This window comes from Mchenga conophoros, linkage group LG10 (assembly GCF_057382185.1).
Source record: "Mchenga conophoros isolate Kocher_MC1m ecotype Shallow Benthic linkage group LG10, M_conophoros_male_GT1.1, whole genome shotgun sequence".
In the NCBI taxonomy this organism is placed as follows: Eukaryota; Metazoa; Chordata; class Actinopteri; order Cichliformes; family Cichlidae; genus Mchenga; species Mchenga conophoros.
Window position 1 is genome coordinate 32,002,388 of NC_140535.1, and position 20,472 is coordinate 32,022,859.

Consider the following 20,472-nt stretch of genomic DNA (forward strand, 5'->3'; position numbering starts at 1 on the left):
GTACCTACCAATCATTCTTCACTTTCTTGTGGTAGCCCCTCCCACACCACTGATGTCAGTGATCCCAACTCTCGGCCGGGAAATTTTGTGGTGCCGTTCTGATGCCAGGTTTTTTGGCATGGGCACTGGTCTTTCCTTGGTAGAAACACACGGAACTGGCTATCAACTGGGCACCTGCATCGGTGGAAAAGGGGTATGAGTGCTACCCAGTAGACACAAAGCCTTCTGCTTGTATGTAAGAAGAGTAGAAAAAAGAAGCTGAAACAGAAACAGACTCGGGCATAAAGTTTATATGATATTGTGCTTTAAATCTTCTTGCACCATCTTAACACCCCCCCTTCCCAAAATCATGCTTCAGTTCCAGCTATATTCCCCTCCCACCCTCCCGCCCAATGTGATGCTTCGCACCCGGAGGCATCCAATCAAGCCTGAATTTTCTCACACGAATGTGAGGCATCACACACCCCGAACCCGAGATCGCACATGAAAGCTACATGTGAACCCATTCACCTCTGAGTCATAGAAAACTTACAAATAAAGTAAAATGCACTGAACAAAAAAAACAGTCACTTAGCACTAAACAGAAGTAAACTACCCGTTAAGAACGTTTGTTAAATGATCATGAGAACCGCAGTGCAGAGGGGGATTATTCCACACGCGCACTGGAGAGATCATACACTAAGCACGCCCAGCTTACAAATATACACAAATATTTACATGCAGAGTAGCAGTCATAGAAATGCATCCACTTCCTCGTCCCCTGGGCAAGAATGGCTGTGGTGGCTTTGAGGAGGATTGCATGCTACATGCTACATGCTACATGGTACCAGTCTTGGCAAAACACACATCGGTGACAACTGGAGGCTGACACTTTGGTACTTAGCATTTGGTTCCACAGCGGTGCATTGTTTTCCTTCGGTTAGCTGCAGACTTCTTGTCTCATTGATCCAATCTTTTGACATTTAGTGATTTCAAAGGTAATTAAGCAGATTTGACAGTTTCTTTTACAACTTCTCGTGTTTAGACAGAAGCATAGATTTGCAAACCTCTGTCAGGAGAGCTTTTCTAGAAAAGCTTATTCATAGTGTTCACAGTTAAGAATACTGAAGTCACTTTATTAGGTATATCTGTCTAGTGCAGCCAGTTCAAAGAATGAACAAAAACGGACATGTTGTACTATGATGCATGAGGATGCACAGGTAGGCTTAATAAACTGAACAGAGAGCATATAAAGTATATATATTTCAAACAATCTCCTTCCTCTAGAAAGAAAATGGGAAATAAATAAGAATATTACTTCCTTAGAAACAAAACTTAAACTATTTCCATCCAAGAATTTTACAGCATGGGAAGACAAACATCCACGTGGAACCAAATCCAAACTTATCTTGCCCCAGCTGGGTAGAGATGGGACAGATAATCATCAACAGAGCAATATATCACAATACAATCTCCTGTGAATATTCTTGTATATCAGACTAAGCCTGAAAGATTTTAAATTTCAGGTCATAGTGTACGATCTTTCCCATTTCTTCTTTAAATACCAACTTTGTGAGGTATCACAGATGACTGTATTGCAGTATATTGCAGAATCACTTGTTTAGTGATTCCATTGAGTGCTTTGTATTAATGTGCTAAAGTGCAGAGTCAAACCAAATAAGACTGAATGTTAAATTTAGTGAAACCAGCAGAATGAGGTTATAAAGGTGAGAAAAGAGAGGAAGCATCCATCCACGTCGGACAGTTCAACTCTAATCTCAGCGTGTTCCCAGTTGTCGTGACTCTTTTTACCCGTGCCTCAATCCATAACTGGCTGTAGCATCATCTGATCAGATTTGGCCTGTGATTAGTAGATTATTAATTCCCTTTTTATTAGTTACAAGGGAAAAAAATGAAAATTTTGATAAAATTGTCACCCCAAACAATTTGGTCAAAGCAAAGATCCCAAATTTAGGGGCAAAGAAGGGGATTTCAACCACCACCATCCCTGGGAGCCCTGAGGGGAGGGGGAGGAGCATGCAGGGGAATAGGGGGTGACATCTGGATCTTCTGGTTGGTCATAGTTCATTCCTGTCGGAGAGAAGCAGTGTGTCTTTAAGGGGTTGTAATGATTTCCTGTTTCAAAATAAAAAAAACAGGTAGAGCTGTTATAATTCAGTTTAAATATGCAAACGCTTCACTTGTTTAATGGAGAAGATGCAAAGAAAACACAGTTTCCACAATTTGAACAGCCTCGGTCTTACGGATTCTCAGAGTCCCGACTATCACATTCCTTCACAGTAGATTACTCCTTTACTGCTTCATTGCAAAATACTTTAATGTTACAATTCATGATCAGAAAAATAAAAACAATCTCTGATATGAGCAGGAGGACTTGACAAGTCGATGTAGTCACGGGAAAACTGGCACATGCAGACACAGACAGTATAATCAGGGCTTTGCTGTTTAGCTGAAAACTTCAAACAGTGTAGGTCAATAATAAAATAAGATATCTTGCTTTCACAGCACGCAAAAAGTGCAGTTTTTATATTTATTATTTCTGAATAATGAACACTGATTTACTTGAACTCTTTTAAGATTTGACATTATGCATGAAATAAACTCCAAGTTTGAAGTTTGAATTTCCCCTTTTTAACATTCTATTTGTCACTTAAGAGCCGATAATGATGATAGACTTTGTTGCACATGTAATGAAGCTGCTTGACAATCAATTGATATAAAATCTAGCCGTGTGCCCACATGTGGATTGTTTTATTCGTTTATTTTCACCTTTGTCAGTTTTTTTTGTTTGCATCAGGTTGTAAATCTGCAAAATTAACTTAAAGTCCCACAAAAGTCTTTACATTTTGTGCAGTTTGTCAGTTTTTCTGTCAGAATCTCAGTTCAAATCACGTCGAATTATAAACACATACATGTAAATTCAAGAACATATGAACTTTTGGTAATTTCTTTTTCAACAAACCTAATATTTTTTAATGCAGCTGTATGTACAGGTGCACTGCTGTCGCTCATTAAATCAGTGTGGAATGTAGAGCAGCTCAGTGAAAGTGACCTGCTCACTCTCACCCTTCACTCTCGCCTCCTGTTTTTACCTGTTTGATCATCTGTCCACTTCTCTCGATGACGATGGTCTTGTCTTCTTTGACAGGTGAGGTGACCTGGTAATCATCACTGAGCAGACCAAGGATCGGGTACTGGTTCCTGTACCTGCAAACGCACATTTAGTTGTTATTCTCAGATTGTGAGTCACGTGGATGGTTAGAATTTGTCTGTATATACTGCATTCAAGTGATTCAACTGTCACTTATCTTTTTGAAAGTGTAATAGGTGGCAGTTTAAAAAAACAGATCTCCCCAAAACACAATAGATTAAATAATTTTGTTCTATTGTGTTTTTCTCCTTTTTCTCTCTTCGGCCAAACAACACGTTCCATAATCGCATTAATTAAGAAGAGCCACACCGGCAAGCTGTACAAGTACTCCTGTGAAATTTGTGATTAAAAATCAAGAATAAAGGCTATTAAAGGTTTGGTTTTCATGTCATTCCACTTAAGATAAATCCCACTCTTTTACTGTGTGTCCAAATGGGTGTCTTTCAGTGCCACATTTAATGACCTGCCTTATGTAAAAGATGCCCACCGTTCAAAGACCTGAGAAGATAACGTCAGGCTTTGACTGTGGTTGCTGGGTTAGTCCTACACGTCACGTTGCTTCAAAGCATTTTCAGCATGAGCTAGCAAGAACTCAGTCAGTAGAATCAGCAGAGTTAAGGGTCACTTAACATAAGTTAACTTGATATAAAGTTATCTTGTCTGGCAGCAATCTGTCATAGTTATTTCGTACCTTTTGGTGATGATGGTCTTAGTGACATTGTTGGAGCTGCTGTTCCTGTCCTGCATCAGCCTTCTGATCTCCTGAGGACCACAAGAAGCCGTCAGTTAAACGGCACATTGTGCTCCACACAGATAGCTCACACTCATTCCAGTCACTTTGCATTCATTTAGGCAATTTTTTAAATGTGTCAGAGTAAAATGGAACTCGAGTACCAACACATGGTATGGAATTTATAGTCTTTTTTACTGTTAACTTCACAGCAAATGAATGTCGAGCAAAACTATTTCCTGCAGTTTGTGCAGTTTTAATTGCGCTGGTATGTGATGTGAGCCACCTGAGGTAATCAAACGCGCCTGAGGTTAAACAACAGATTTCGAATGAAAACAATGGAATTAGAATGAAAACAACAGAATTAAAATGAAAAGAACAGAATTAGAATGAGAAGAATCATATTTGAATGAAAACAACGGAATGTGAATGAAAAGAACAGATTTTGAATGAAAACAAAAGAATTAGAATGAAAGCACAGAAATTTGAATGAAAAGAACAGTATTTGAATTAAAGCAACGCAATTTGAATGAAAACAAAAGCATTAGAATGAAAACAACGGGAATTTGAATAAAAAGAGTAGAATTAGAATGAGAAGAACAGCATTTGAATAAAAACAACAGAATTTGAATGAAAACAACAGAATTTGAATGAAAAGAACAGATTTTGAATGAAAACAAAAGCATTAGAATGAAAGCACGGGAATTTGAATGAAAACAACGGAATTAAAATGAAAAGAAAAGAATTAGAATGAGAAGAATCGAATTTGAATAAAAACAACAGAATTTGAATGAAAACAAAAAAATAGAATGAAAGCACCGGAATTTGAATGAAAAGAAAAGAATTAGAATGAAAAGAACAGAATTAGAATGAAAAGAACAGAATTTGAATGAAAGCAACAGATTTTGAAATTAAATTAACTATCATCTTTCAGTCAGAGGAATGTAGTTGGACCTGAAAGGTGCTGGCTTTGTTTTCTTCATTTACAAACTTCATTTTTAGCATTCAGTTTGTTTCTGCATGACTAAAGACAAATCTGTTGATCATCTAAAATGTAGTAAGTCTGATGGTGATAAAGGAAAATTGTGGTTTACTAAAATTGCTTTTGCAGTTTGCACATAATTGAATCCAGACTGGTTTTAACTGGAAACACAGCAGGATCAGTGAACAGAATGAGTCGGACGATCTCACAGGAGCTTCACAAGTTACCCTTTTTTTCGGATGTGAAAAATGGCAGACGGTAAAATCATTACCTTCACTATCAGTTTATATTCTACATATAAAAAGCCTATTTCTACCTAGAAACATCTAATCAGACTGCTTCCGCATATGCAGATCTCAGTATTAAACTTTGTGACTATATTGATATTGAAGCTGATATTGTGTGGAAAAATAACCCCACTTTAGTTAAATTCAAACTGAATGGCTTTGCAGTACCTCAAATGGCCACGTGAGGCTGCTAACTGACTCCATCTCCATTCCCAAATGGCTTTTAGTGTCAAAATACCAAACTTTTACAGCAGCAACAGGCAGGGTCAGAGCCTGTAGAAAAAAGTTATTTCTATAGGTTTTCCCTCTTCTTAACAACTGTGAGAGGGTGGAAATTAGAGGTGGGGCTATTTGAACTCAAAGTTGAACACAGGCAGCTGTACCCACTCATCTTTGTTTTAGTCCATCATTACAAACCTGTTGGTCTGCTTTTCATCACAGCCAGGTCTCCAGATATAATTAATACTTGATCTGTATTTAAGGTTTAACAGATTCTTTATAAAACGAACTGAAAAACAGCTATTTTATATAATATCCAGCTGATTCTATTTAGTCTTGATTCTGAGAGCGCCGGTTTGTCTCGACTGATCCTTTTGATAGTCTTCCATCTTTGACTGGCACAAAATTAAACACAGTGTTGATGTGTTGTGTGTTGCAGACCTCCTCTTGTTTGGAGATGGTGGTCTTCTGCTGCTCCAACATGGTGAGAAGCTCTGTGATCTTCAGTTGAAGACTCTTCTCTGAGGACGACCTGTCAGTGGTGACCTCTGTCTGAATCCTTGTTATCTGGGTCTGGAGAGATTAGAGCAAGAGATGGAGAGCAAACCAGGAAAAAAAATGAGTTTAGGTAAGACTACGACTGGGAGCATGTTAGAAGATATATTTTTATGTTTCTGGCCTATAACATGTAACTGAAACTGCCAACAACGTGCAAGCGAAAAACAATGCCTTCCTTAAATACAAGCACCGGGATGCACCGTCATCTAACATTAATCATTATTTCATGGTTTCTGGTACCAGCACTCACTATGGGAAGCAGGCAAACAGGAAGCATTGTGACACTGTGGGCAATGTTGTGCTGTTAAACCTTGGGTCCTGCTATCCATGTGGATGTTATTTTGACACATACTACATACGTAAGCACTGTTGCAGACCACGTACATCCTTTCATGGAAACAATGTTCCCTGATGGCTGTGACCTCTTGCAGCAGGATAATGTGGCCTCCCACAGAGTGAAAATGGTTCAGGAACGGTTTGAGGAGCACAACGACAAGCCTCCAAATTCCCCAGATCTCAATCCAATCGAGCATCTGTGCGATGTGCTGGAAAAACACATCTGATCCGTAGAGGCCCCACCTCGCAACTTACAGGACTTACAAGGCTCTGTTGCTAACATCTTTGTGCCAGATACCACAGCACACCTTCAAGGGTCTAGTGGAGTCCATGCCTCGATGAGTCAGGGCTGTTTTGGCAGCCGAACAGGGACCAATGCAATATTAGGCAGGCAGATCTTTGGCGACAAATCAACTTTTGTGCAGCTTCTGTAGCTCGCCACTTACCTATCTGAAAACCAAACTTCTGTGGTCTATTTTTTTTTTTTTTCATTTTGATGAGAATCTAGTTCTTCCTGTCTTACCCTCAGCCTCTCGATCTCCCGATCTTTCTCTCGAGTCAAGGTGCTGAGCTGCTCATTGTACTGACGGGATAATTCGTCTGTTTTGATCTGAAAGGTGGAGCTGCTACCTTGTCCAGCCAGCTGATAGGAGGGACAGACAAGACAAAAAGACAAAAGATTTCAAAAACACATTTTGCTAAATAACTGCATAACTTTCTTTATTTAAAGAGATGTAGGGGAAAAAAGCATATCCAGCTTTACCTTCTGTCGGAGCATCTTGTTCTCATTCTCCATTGCTTTCATTCTTGCTTCCATCTCTTTCAGCTTGAAGTCACGATTCGAGTCGCTACTTTGTTTGCTCATGATCTGGCTCTCCAGTGAACGCTGGGCGGCCTGGGATTCCTTCACAGACAGCTGCAGAAAGACAACACACATAGACGCTATGTAGACGCCCAAATCCAACACAGTCAGAAACTGCAGTACCTGACTGTGTCGAAGAGTATTATTTGTTAAACTGAAGGTCAAATTCTTGCCTCAACGTCGACCTGCTATTTGTGCATATGCAGTAATCCATACTCTGAGGAATCACTACAAACATCTTACGTGTCCTCATTCCAAATAAAGAATTGCCTTTTTAGATGAACTGACAAGCAAAAGTAGCAAAGCTACTTACATTTCTCCTTCTCTGATACATGAACCCATGCAGATAGATTCACAGAAGCAGCACACATTTTCAAAGATTAAAAAAAATAGCTGGGTTGTTCAGGTTTTCCTCATTTTGATCCTTAAGTGAAACATCTCCACTATTTGCACAGTAACGCTGGCCAGTGACTGCAATGAAACACTTTCTATGAAGAGTGCAACTGAGTCCTGCCCATGCTTGAAGGCAAAACAGGTCATAGCTCTCTGTTGTCTTTGCAAACATGCCTCCAGAAAACTCTGGATTTCTGGAATTCTGTTTTCATAGTCGGCACGCGTGAAAGAATGGAATCGCCTTTTTTTCTGGCAATTTTCATAGTGTTGTGATAATACGTAAAGTTCGTTTTTTGATTTTTTTACACACAGCCTTCAACTGTAGTAAAATACTTCTCTGTGACTATTAGTGGAAATGACAGCAGTCACTCTTAACAACCGCAATGTATCCTTTAACATTTCTCTCCTTAACACCATAGCTACCCAGGACCTCCTCTGCTCCCTGCTCCCTTCACCTACATGTCCATTGAAGTCCGCTCCAATCACCACTCTCTCCTCAATGAAGACTCTCTTCTAACACTTAGTCCAGAAATCCTCTCTTTCAACTGACTTCCAACCTGTGGGGCACACACTTTAAAACTCAGGAGAGTTTTCTCCAAGCATGACATCCCGGTGCATTTCAGACCCAGCAACACGCTCAGACAAAAACTGGTTCACCCGAAAGACAAAACGCCAAAACACAGACTTAACAATGTGGTGTATGCTGTACAGTGCAGCGAGGAATGCCCAGACCTCTACATTGGAGAGACCAAACAGCCACTTCACAAGCGCATGGCACAACACAGAAGAGCCACCTCCACAGGACAAGACTCAGCAGTCCATCTGCATCTTAAGGATAAAGGACACTCTTTCGAGGATGCCAATGTTCACATTTTGGACAGAGAGGACAGATGGTTTGAAAGAGGAGTGAAAGAAGCCATCTATGTCCACTGTGAGCGACCATCTTTGAACAGAGGCGGGGGTTTACGACACCAACTCTCTGCCATCTATAATCCAGTTTTGAGATCCTTTCCCAGACGCCTTAACGCCCACTCACATCCTGGGCCATCTGACCTCAGGAATTCACATGATAAGGTGGGGCCAGGTTTCACAATGAACACACCCGAAACTCTGGCTGATTGGGACCCACGCCCAGTTTCACACCTTGGCTCAGGCGATTAGAGGATCATCAGGGGTCCTTTTGTCCCTCTGTGGGGGGTCACTCCCACTAGGTTTATATCTGGGACTCTCCACCATTTGACCTTAGAACTGAAGAAGCTTCTCGGATGAGAGGTGAAACGTCTTCAAGCAACTTAAAGAAGTCCAGACGCTTTTCTTTGCAAGCTCCTTGACACACTTTAAACATTCATCATATTTTCTTATTATTTCCAGCATGAAACTCTAGACCCTGTCTGGCGCTCTCTCTACCTCAACACTATTCACATAGTCTTGGTTCAAGATCGCAACTACTCCATTTTTCTTCCTATCTACACCATCGTAGAACAGTTTGAATCCACCTCCCTTCCACCCTTGTCTCCTGAATACACAACATATCTATGTTTCATCTCGCCATCATATCAACCAGCTCTCTCCCTTTACTACTCACAGGCCCTACATTTAGTGTCCCTAATCTCACATTTACACACCTGCCTTTCCTCCTCTGTCTTCACCCAACAGTAGCACATTTTCTCCCATTTCCAGTATCTCATTCTTGATGATCAGCACATTTGATTTAACGCAAACGTTTAACCCTCTCCATTTATGCAGGGAACAGGCACTAGGAGCACACTGGCTTGTGATCCCCCATCACTGGATGCCAACACTATGGTGGTGAATTTTTAATTTTACATCTGTATATTGGACTCATGGGCACTTTGACTGACAGCTGGCTTTGCAAGCACTTTGGTAAACTACAGTAGCTTGTTCTGGTGTAGAGACCTAAAGATAAAGGCAACAAAAAATTTAATATTTTTTAGCCTTGGGTAACCAAGTTCTACCTGCTAAGCAGAGAGAGGCCACTAAAAGAAACCTCTGACACTGAAAATCTTAATAATTTTGGCTGTTTAAAGTAATTTTGTAGCCTCTCATTGGTCCATTTCATACTGTAGTACCAGCCTCTCCCTCAGCCTGGTTTTGCCTGCAGGTCTCCTCTTCCAAAACCCTGCCATGCTTGCTCATGATTGTCTGATAGTTCGGGTTCTGTCTCTGTATGTAGACACTGACATTAAAAGAAACTGTACTGGAATTAAACTGGCTCTTTTCCCCTCCAGTGTTTTTGTGGTATTATGAAACAAACCAAATACAAGTTACTCATCAAAACGGTGGTTTCTCCAAGCACAATTTGGAGAAACAAATTTTGTTCATGAATATTTGGCACACACACTAACAGACAGACACACGTGGAGTACCTGGAGCTGTCTGTTGTTTTCTCGGACGGTCGCCAGGAGGGAGTCATACTGCCGAGCCTGGTCTGTTTTGAAACTCAGATCTCTCTCCAAAGAGTCCTTCTCACTCTCCAGACGCTGTAATATCAGACAGACATATCACATCTTTAACAGTAATAATCATATACTTCATGATCGCTGACATGCCTTCTTCTTTGCTTCTGGATTCAGATTAGTCATTACGCTGGGCTTGTTGTTGGAATCAGAGAAAACACACATTTGCATTTTTGATTCCTTGTCAGTTTAAAACGTTAATTGTTTTTCTTCAGAAATGTAAGCACAATGAATGTGACTCACCACACCTCATTAATAGTTTGATACTATCTTTCTGGTGTCCTGTACGTGCCTGTCTAATTGAAACTATTTAAGTAACTCGCACCCCTGTGAAAAAGCTCATATACGATGCGTGAAGCCTTTGGGCGCATACTGTTCTACCCTGACAGACGCTGCTGTACAGATCTGAATGTTACTTATGTAACCACACCCTCTGTCATGTTCTTCCCTCAGTGCTGATGTTACACTGAAGTCGTTATCAACCAAATAGGTTCAAGTGGACATGGCAGAACCATGAGGTGTTGATGTTACGGTCACATTTACACTCCTGACTTAAACCCATTAATACCGAAATTTGAATGTTTAATATAGAAGCATATTGAATGTACCACTATATTTATTCCCCTACAATATTATAAAGTGTTAGCATTTTTTCTTTGACTTTCTTTCTTAGGAGATGTTTGCTTGTTTGTTGTCATGTACTGGAGTTTTCTCAGTTGCTTAAAGATGATCTGACAGCTTTGATTTATACTCCTGTTTGTGTTTGTTACCACAGTTTTTTATTTTCTTTTGCTGTCGCCGCAGAGTCAAACTAGCGGCTCCAGTTTCTCTCCAAGATTCCAAGAAGACACAAAGCCGATCCACCCTACTTTTTATCCAGATACCAAGCACTGTGCTGCAGAGGACAGTGTCTGAGTTATGGTGACTGAGCTGGGACTTGTCTGAAGTGTTTTTCTCCTTCTTACCCGCAGGTCCTCCGACATGTGCATGAGCTCCTCTCTCAAACTGTTGAAGGTGGACAGCAGCAGACGCATGCTCTTATCTGCAGTGAGACGAGTCTGACACACAAACACAGAGAAGGTAACACCAGAGAGGGGACAGAAAAAACAAAGGTGTGAAGCTCAATGCTTTGCAGTCGTAAATATTATTTAAAAAGCACATATTCTGCTGTTTTAGGCGGCCCAACACAGATGCTACTGGTACAGACAGAATTTCAAACGGTAACTAGTTTGACCTTATTAATGATCTTGTCTGGATATGATTATGAGGTCCAATACACAGTATTGAGCGCTTTACTAAGGTCTAACAGGATAAACACAGAGCTGAATCCACTGTCAGAGGCCATAAGAAGATCAAGCTAACCTTCACTAGTCCTGTTTCTTTCAAGAACCTTTTAAATAAGAGGAAGGCTGGAATTCAGCCTATAATTAACTAAGACATGTGGTTAGCTAAGACAGCTGGAGGAATCCCAGCTCCCATCTATCCAAGTACTAACCGGGCCTGACGCTGCTTAGCTTCTCAGATAAGACGAGACCAGGCATCGTCAGGTGACAGGCTTGAATTTGTGGGATTATATTCTCATTGATAGCAAAATGTGTTATTAATTAAACTTGTGTATTATTGGAATCTTTCTGTCTGTCACTTACCTGTAGCAGGTAGCGCATTTGTTGCTTGGTCAGTTCAGTAGCTCCTTTTGGAATCAAAGCCTCCACCTCCTCTTTATCCACCTGAAGTTAAAGAATGACAAAAACACTTTTACTTATTCATCACCTGGCACGTTTTTGCACATGTTTTGGGACTGTCCTGTTGTATCCAATTTTTGGGTCTTTGTGAACTCTGTGTTATCTGAGGTACTGGAAGTTTTTTATGTTCCCAATCCTGGTCTTTGTCTCCTTAATGATACCTCTGAAATCTCCTTAAAACAAATACAATGCAAAATGTTGTTCGCTGGATTCACATCCGCAAAGAAGACTATTACGAGGCAATGGTTCAGTCCTGACATTTGTATGGAATCATTCTGGAGACGATGTCTTATCCGTGTTATTGGTTTTGACTCATCCAGAGTTATCTCCTGGAAGAGGCAATAATTGGTTTTAACTTTGTGTTTTTGTGTTTTTTCTTTGCTGTCCCTATGCCTTGTGACTAATGTTTGCTTTGCTACTGCAGTTTACAGTTGTGCTGTATATGTCTGTACCCCCCCCCAAACCCCGTTTTAAATCAATAAAATGTTGATCACAAAAAAAAAACACTTTTACTTTAGTTTTTGTTTCCGAGGACTTTAGTCAAAATCTCTCATATTCTGCAGAAAATGTCTGAAATCTGATTAGTTTCAAGGTTGTGACTCATTTTGACCGCAGCTAATGTTGTTGTGTCTCTCTGAGATCTCCTCAGATTCACTTATCAGTTACTTGTGTGATGGAAGATTGTTTCTCACCATGGAATCTTTTCCCAAATCCATCTGGTGTTTCCTGGAACACAAAGCAAGGAAAACAATGAGTAAAACAGCGTGACTGGAAAGAGCTCCAGTAGGCGTGTTTTGTTCTATCTGAACAAAAACCTGTTCATCTCTGATGATGCATCAACGATTTGGGCTCCTTTTGGTGCACAAACTTATTTTATGGTTGAAAATTTTAATTTAGGACCATACTGAGATTAGGCACCATACTTAAGGTCACATGAAATCTTAGGATCATTTCCTGGTGCTGTGCTTTTCTATGTGTGGATAAGTTCGTGTGTTTTCCTGTGTGCCCAGAGGAGCACCTGTTGGTGCCACTCTGACTAGCTCCTCTGTCCCATCCATATTCATCAAGGTGTGCGATCTGGCTAATGACAGCTGCAGCATTTTAAAGAGGTTTTCAGCTTTTCATGGAAACATTTCTTGATTATATGAAAACACCCTGAATCTCATCAGACTTGTCAGCGTGATATTTATTTCAGTCTAATTGCTTAGTCTGGACTGTGAGTCAGCGCACGTACAATAGTGTGGAACAAGTAAGTACATCTGTGCTCGGTGATTTAGAGACATGTAGGTGGTTGGCAGGAAGGTGAAAAGTTATGGCTACCCTCTCACTCACCCACACCTCATGAATCAACTGGGTGTTAACTTATTGGAGCTCCATTTCACTCCCTTTGGCCTTTTTAGCAAACCTGACCTACAGTTCATCCTTTTTTCTTACCTTGGTTTCCTGTACTAACATGCAGAGTGATGTGAAAATTAAGCAGAAACTGATGACGGTGAACATGTGCAAAATCAGCATGGATGATTTAAAATACACGTGCTGTACCAGGTTACGTTTTCAGGTGTACATACTGTGCAGGCACTCCTTATGATTCACAGACAACATGTGTACAGCTATATACACAATTAAAAAAATACAAATCAAAAACTGCAGAATCCACTGTCAGCAATCCCAAAAGCACAAGAAAATTCCAAAACACGTGATCCAGAATGCTATTATCACTCTTGCACAGCTCAAACACAGCACGAAGAATCTTTTGATCAAGTTTTCAATCTGATTTGAAAATGCTTTCCTGTTTCTTTAATGTAAACCATCTCCAACAAAACTCCAACTTGTCACACTCGTGTCCAAAGCACCGAATCTCTCCCAAATGACAGAGCAATCACACAGTTTGCAGGTGACACTGATCACCACAGTTCTGTTGTCTCCCACAGCAGCTGCAAACAGTGCTCACACACTGTATAGATCCAGTGCTGTGGTTCATCTCCATCTTTAGTATATTGATTATAAAATGGGGAGCGACATGCTGGGTGTGTGGATATCTGAATGGGCTTCACCAGAGGTACTGCATGACCTCACCTGGGAATTTGAAGGGGAACTGCGAGGTACTGTAAGGAGATCAGAGACGGGAAACTGCGGGAGTTACGAGCGAGAGAAGCCAACCCGAAACTCGCCTTCAACCTGTTTGAGCATGTTGCACATGAAACTAATCCAAGCTGCCAAACCCAGTGTCTGTCTCCATGACAATCTCACACAGCTTATCTAAATGGTGTACAGCAGTCCAAGTCAAAACGATGTATGCGTATAACATCTCACCTTTCCGTGGACAAACAGAAAGGTGTGATGTTAAAGAAACATCCAACATAAAATTACACATCATCATTCGTTGTTCTGATCTCTCAAAGTTCACTTGAGGAATGAAAACAATTCTTCCGTTAGATGATTGGTGCTTGACGATGGGGTTGCAGATCGTGCAGGTGTCAGTAAAAGATCTCCCACAGGTTTTTTAGTTTTTCATGTCTGTGTGGACTGGAGTTATCATGGAGGCCCCTCCCCTCATGATAGAAAGGTTTCATCATAACGTGGAGGTGAACAACTCCGTAATGGTTTGAAAGACAACTCCCTCTAATGCAGTGGAGCATGACGCATTGGGTAATTTAACCAAAGCATGACACAGATGTTTCTCAGTTGTGCTAAACTCCAAAATCTGGTAGAAATGGAAGATTTCTTTGCGAAAGGCTATTTGTCTGGTAATAAGGACCGGGGTTTCCTTTTGTCCCCTGGTACTTTACTTATTCCAGAGTAAGATATTTGAAATTTCCTCTTCAAAATAAATCCATACTTCTCAGTTAAAACTTTTCTTTTTTTAAAAGCATATCACACAAAATAAAAGCTTTGTGTTTTGACTAGGTCATGGCCAGCTTTGCATTCTGCACTAAAAGTGTTGCAGAGCATGTCTGAGAACCAGACAATAGATGTCTTCATTTCACATCACTGCTTAAATAGCAGTGCAAGAAGTTGAAACAGGGAGCAAGAACGCTGTGTGAGTTTTTTTCATAAACTCATTCTTTTCAAGTAGTTCTTGCATCTGCTTTATATAAGAATAGAGGTTAAAATGCTAAAATTAAATAAAAATCAAATGTAAGCTTGGATTTAACCTCAAATTATGAAGACTCTTCCCTTAGGCTATTTTATTACAAAACACTGCGTATAGTTTAACTGCTATGCAAATGATACCCAGTTATATTCACGCCAAAAATATTCCTAAAATGAGAAACATCCTGTCACATCCTGTGATACTAAGAAACTAGTCCACACATCTGGAACAATTGGAATTCCTTATTATCAGGCTTTTTTTTTTAAAAAAAAACACAGTCTAAAAGGAGAGACTATAGTAGGCTCCAGAACTGAATTTAAAATCCTTCATCTCACCTACAAAGTCTTGAATAATCAGGCTCCATTATATCTATTCAATTCAATTCAATTTTATTTATATAGCGCCAAATCACAACAAAAGTCGCCTCAAGGCGCTTCATAGATACAGAGAAAAACCCAACAATCATATGACCCCCTATGAGCAAGCACTTTGGCGACAGTGGGAAGGAAAAACTCCCTTTTAACAGGAAGAAACCTCCGGCAGAACCAGGCTCAGGGAGGGGCGGCCATCTGCTGCGACCGGTTGGGGTGAGAGAAGGAAGACAGGATAAAGACATGCTGTGGAAGAGAGACAGAGGTTAATAACAGATATGATTCAATGCAGAGAGGTCTATTAATACATAGTGAGTGAGAAAGGTGACTGGAAAGGAAAAACTCAATGCATCATGGGAATCCCCCGGCAGCCTACATCTATTGCAGCATAACAAAGGGAGGATCCAGGGTCACCTGGTCCAGCCCTAACTATATGCTTTAGAAAAAAGGAAAGTTTTAAGCCTAATCTTAAAAGTAGAGATAGTGTCTGTCTCCCGAATCCATGGTACTAATCCTTAAAGGATTAGTACCATATCTTACTATCATACCTGAAATCTGTCTGTGTTTGTTCCTTTTTCCAATGCAGGAACTCCTGCAACACTTAAGGGAAGAGGAAAAATTTTATTGACTGACCAACGCGTCATTTTTGCTGTGATTTGTTCCTTCACCAACTCTTCCTACACAATCAGAAGTTGAGCAATCCAAATTTGCAACAAAGAACAAGATATGTCAACAGGCTAAAACTACCAAACTTTACTTTGCTATAAAAGGATTGCATCGTTTTCATTTCACAACCACCAGCACGAACAGGCCATTTGCTACTTGTTTATTCAGTGGTTCTTAAAGTTTTAGAATGGGAGGCGGAGCCTCTCCTCTGAAAACAGCTTCAAGTTTGAATTCAGACGACAGACATCTTATCTACTTTTATGATTATACAGTAAAAAAAAAATATTAAAAAGTATATTGTTTTGTTTTGTTTTTTAAATGAACTGAATGAAGCATATCATTAATGCTGGATCAGATGACCCAGAAACATCCATTAGTTATGGCTCAGGCTGCTGGCGGTCTTCCCATGATGCATTGAAGGTTTCTTCTGTGCTCACGTCATTCACTCCCCATGTGTTTTATTACTGTCTTCTCTCTTATAGTGGCTTTTGTCCCCTCTCCCTATGCTCTCTTTTCTTTTCCTTCACTCCCATCGACTAGTTGAGGCGCAAAGCTGCCGTTCTCTAAGCCGAGTTCTGCCAGAGGTTACTTCCTGTTAAGAGGAAGTACTTCCTCCCTATTGTTGCCAAGTGCTTGTTCATAGGGGATGTATTGATTGTTGAGATTTTCCCTCTAATTTTGTGGGGTGTGTAACTTACAATATAAAGCATCTTGAGGTAGCTGTTTTTGTAAATTAGCACCAAATAGATAAAGTAATTTTAATCTTGTGTGTACACTGATGTAGATGTGAACTTAAATGCCTAAAGTTTACTTACTGTCCACGGATCTTGGACACATGCTCGGAGATGTAGGAGTGGATGTCGCAGTTCTTCCTGTAGACATCAGCCAGCAGCTCGCCGAAGTAACGTGTGTCCAGCTTTGTTGGCTCTGGTATCTCCTTCAACTCAGTCCTCACCTCCCTCCTTGAGATCTTCTCTATCACTGGAGGTGGTTTCGACTGTATGACATTAACAATCTCCACCTCCTCCACTTCTACAGCATCCCCCTCCTCCTCTTCCTCCTCCTCTTCTACCTCCAATTCAACCTAGAAGTACCAGGACAGAAACAGATCCATAAGCACTGTGTTTTATCCGAATGACATGATTAAGTCCTTTTTCAGTCTTTTTTCATGGTTAGTTAGCCAAAGGCTCTCGGAAACAGACACTGAATCGTATTCAAGAGAAAGCAGACATTTCTGCAAATCTGGACAGCACACATCAAATCAATCAATGAGTAAATAACGTTCAGATCACAAGTAAAGTAAATAAGTCTGTTAGGTAACCTGTTGGTTCTTGCTCCAGAAAGGTATTTTAAACATTTTCAAAGAAAATCACCAGAAGTGATTTAACACAAATGTAAAGACAGCAGGAAATAAGCCACACAAAGCAATTCAGGACGAGTCAGTATGATGACATGAATCTGTCATCTTTTGTCTGTTTCTCAGCCGATAACTGTAAGGAATGCAATTTTGTGCTTTAAGTAAATTTTCTTCTCAGCTACATGCTGAACACCTGCCAACAGGGATCACGCTTGAAAAGAAAAGAAATCCTTAGCAGACCGAATCACAGCTGCACTAAACGACATCTTAAACCTTTTTAAAGGTTAAATAAACACATTAAAAATTGCAGCTTATTAAACTGCTGCTTCAAAGTCCCCACTATTCTTGAGAGGACTTTCTAGGAAGGGTTAAAAGCCAACTACCAGGAGGCTGCACTCTTTTATTTACATAAGGATTACTTAAATATGTGGGGAGACAAGGCTTGGCTGGCAGTTTGCATTCCAGTTCATGTCTGAAGCTGATGGGGTTAAGGTCAAGACTGTGCAGGACACTTAAATACTTCTGCAGAATTGTCTTTATGGCTTTATGCGAAGAAGAACCATTGTGTTGAAATGCTGAAGGGGCTTCCCTGACCTGCTGGCCTTCACCATGCTGCACTTCCAAACTACACTCAATCAAAGCCAAACACATCTGTCAGCTGCAGCTATGTGCATGTAACAGCAGAGAATTGCAAAATGCTGGCTGTTAAAAAGCACTTATTCACAACTCAACCCTCCAGACCTTCAGTGACATCTTACAACAAGACAATCTCATCTCTGAATCTTTTGAGCTGAGGGAAAGTCCCAAGTAGTGGCTATAATTATTTACAGAGGAACAGAGAGACAGAGAGTGACTGAGAGGAAAAAAACACTAAATGGTTTTTCAGGCATGTTTGTGTTTTGCCCATAATTCGAGACATTAATATTTCATTCAAGTTTACACACGAGGAGAAAAAAACTAAGATGAACCAAATGAGTCGATACTGTCATATTAAATCTTTAAACATGTTATTGCTCAAGAGCTATTATGTACATGGACAACCAGTCATTAACATAATAACTGCACTTTGATTTTATATCTAATTTCACTTTCTGTCCACTACAGGAGAGATATGTTTCACTAATACAATATTTGGCAGGCATTTTCACAGGGATACAGATTTTACAGGAATAGTCAAGCTGTAGTTTTTTAACTTTTTCACAATTTTAAAATTCCATCCATCCATCCATCTTCATCCGCTTTATCCGAGGCCGGGTCGCGGGGGCAGCAGCCCAAGCAGAGAAGCCCAGACCTCCCTCTCCCCAGCCACCTCCTCCAGCTTATCCGGGGGGAATACCAAGGTGTTCCCAGGCCAGCCGAGAGATATAATCTCTCCAGCGTGTCCTGGGTCTGCCCCGGGGCCTCCTCCCGGTGGGACATGCCTGGAACACCTCACCCAGGAGGTGCCCAGGAGGCATCCTTGTCAGATACCCGAACCACCTCAGCTGGCTCCTTTCGATGTGGAGGAGCAGCGGCTCTACTCTGAGCCCCTCCCGGATGGCCGAACTTCTCACCCTATCTCTAAGGGAGAGGCCAGCCACCCTTCGGAGGAAGCTCATTTCTGCCTCTTGTATCCGCGATCTCGTTCTTTCGGTCACTACCCACAGCTCGTGGCCATAGGTGAGGGTAGGGACGTAGATCGACCGGTAAATTGAGAGCTTCGCTTTTACACTCAGCTCCCTCTTCGCCACAACGGAAGAGGGTGAATTTTAAAATTGCTTAGTAAAAAGTAACGTACAGCTGGGGCTCTTTGTTTACAGTTTCAAAGAGCAAACAGGGAGGTGATGTTCCCGTTATTTAAGTTTTGACTTAAAAAATATGAAAACTTAAAACTGTGACGAGTTTTACGTTTTAAAGTTTTAACTTTTTTTCATGCATTAAAATGTAAAACTAAAACTAGACTGAACTGTCTGACATGTTTTTAATGTTATAAATCACTAGTTGCACCCTTTCCACCACTGCTTAAAGGCTCAGTATTAACAATTAAATTAATAACACCTTATAAATAACAGTAATAAAACTAATAAAGACTCATCAACAGGCACATACTGTTCAGTTTTTTTCTTTTTTTTTTACAGTTCACAGGTATAATTCATCCTGACTTTTATGTGAAAAAAGAACCCTACACAGGTTTTTACTGTCAGTGTGATCATGTTATTGCCTGACTCTGAGCACAGTATGTACTAGCAGGTTTTTTTAAGGCCTACCTGTGACTTGGGTGCACAGAAGTTGCAATGAGTGTGATGTCATGGTTTTGCAATGTACATCTGTGAGAATGCCAGCATCAACATAAAGAGTCTGGCACCACAGCTAAAACAATTCCTATTCCTGCTCATGCATTCTGTTAGTACAGAACGAGTACTTTTTACTTTTGGTACTTTAAAGTACATTCCACTACTAACGCTCCAGTTCTTACTTAAAAGGTATTTTTACGTGTTGAATTCTACTTATGGCACTTTTAAACTCAGGTATTTAAACACAGCAATTTGGCCTATTTGACGACCAACACTGGCGCTAACACTGAAAATGATGGCATTAAAGCTGCAAAAACAGCTACTTTATTATGTTCTAGGACTTTTTTAAAGATTTCTCTGCATTTATTTATTTAAAAATACCTGCGTGAATGATCTTTCCGGAATGGTAAACTCAGAAATTTCTTTTTAAAACTAAATACGTTGGACTAAACAAAGATAAGGATAAGATAAGATATTTCTTCCTACACATCCAAACCGTGGCTGAGCAAAGTGGTTCAGCCAGATTCCACACAAGCTCGAGGGAAGATCACAAGCTGGAATTTCCCACCAAGTGAAGTTCAAAGCATTGTGCCATTGGAGAGTCAGCAGGTCCTGCACAGAGCACTACAGGTGCAGCTTCTTTCACCACTGTCAGAGAGGTGTTTATTCACTAATACTGTGTTGCACAGTGCTAAAGAGAAAGGTGTTTTAAAATGTTTTGCTCATAAAAGAGACATACACAAGACTACAAACAAAAGAACTCTGCAGGATTTTTCTATAATTCATGCAAAAAATAGTTTTTTCCCTCCACACGATTAAACACTGCACACATACACAAAGACATTACTGCAAGGTTGTGTCAACAGATTACATCATAATTTACAGCTTTTACTGATGAACTAGTATTTCAGCATATACGGTACATAAACACTACCAGTGGGAACCTTGGTTGTAATGCGGCAGGTTTCCTTTAT

The 20,472-nt window shown here is 40.4% G+C and overlaps 1 protein-coding gene across 4 annotated transcripts in view; it reads right to left on the reverse strand.

Annotated features, from left to right (window-relative positions):
* Nucleotides 1-390: 390 nt before the first annotated feature.
* Nucleotides 391-20,472, reverse strand: part of pof1b (POF1B actin binding protein) — a 35,196-nt gene continuing 15,114 nt past the window's right edge. Inside the window, exons 3-13 of one of the 4 annotated variants that reach the window (XM_085289835.1) lie at nucleotides 16,684-16,952; nucleotides 12,430-12,463; nucleotides 11,642-11,722; nucleotides 10,961-11,053; nucleotides 9,906-10,019; nucleotides 7,027-7,179; nucleotides 6,787-6,906; nucleotides 5,811-5,942; nucleotides 3,843-3,913; nucleotides 3,093-3,207; nucleotides 391-2,115 (exon numbers count right to left, since the gene is read on the reverse strand). In XM_085289835.1, the coding sequence (XP_085145961.1) occupies nucleotides 2,095-2,115; nucleotides 3,093-3,207; nucleotides 3,843-3,913; nucleotides 5,811-5,942; nucleotides 6,787-6,906; nucleotides 7,027-7,179; nucleotides 9,906-10,019; nucleotides 10,961-11,053; nucleotides 11,642-11,722; nucleotides 12,430-12,463; nucleotides 16,684-16,952 (1,203 nt within the window). In that variant the 3' untranslated portion in view covers nucleotides 391-2,094. The other 3 variants (XM_085289836.1, XM_085289833.1, XM_085289834.1) reach the window with 3 other exon arrangements.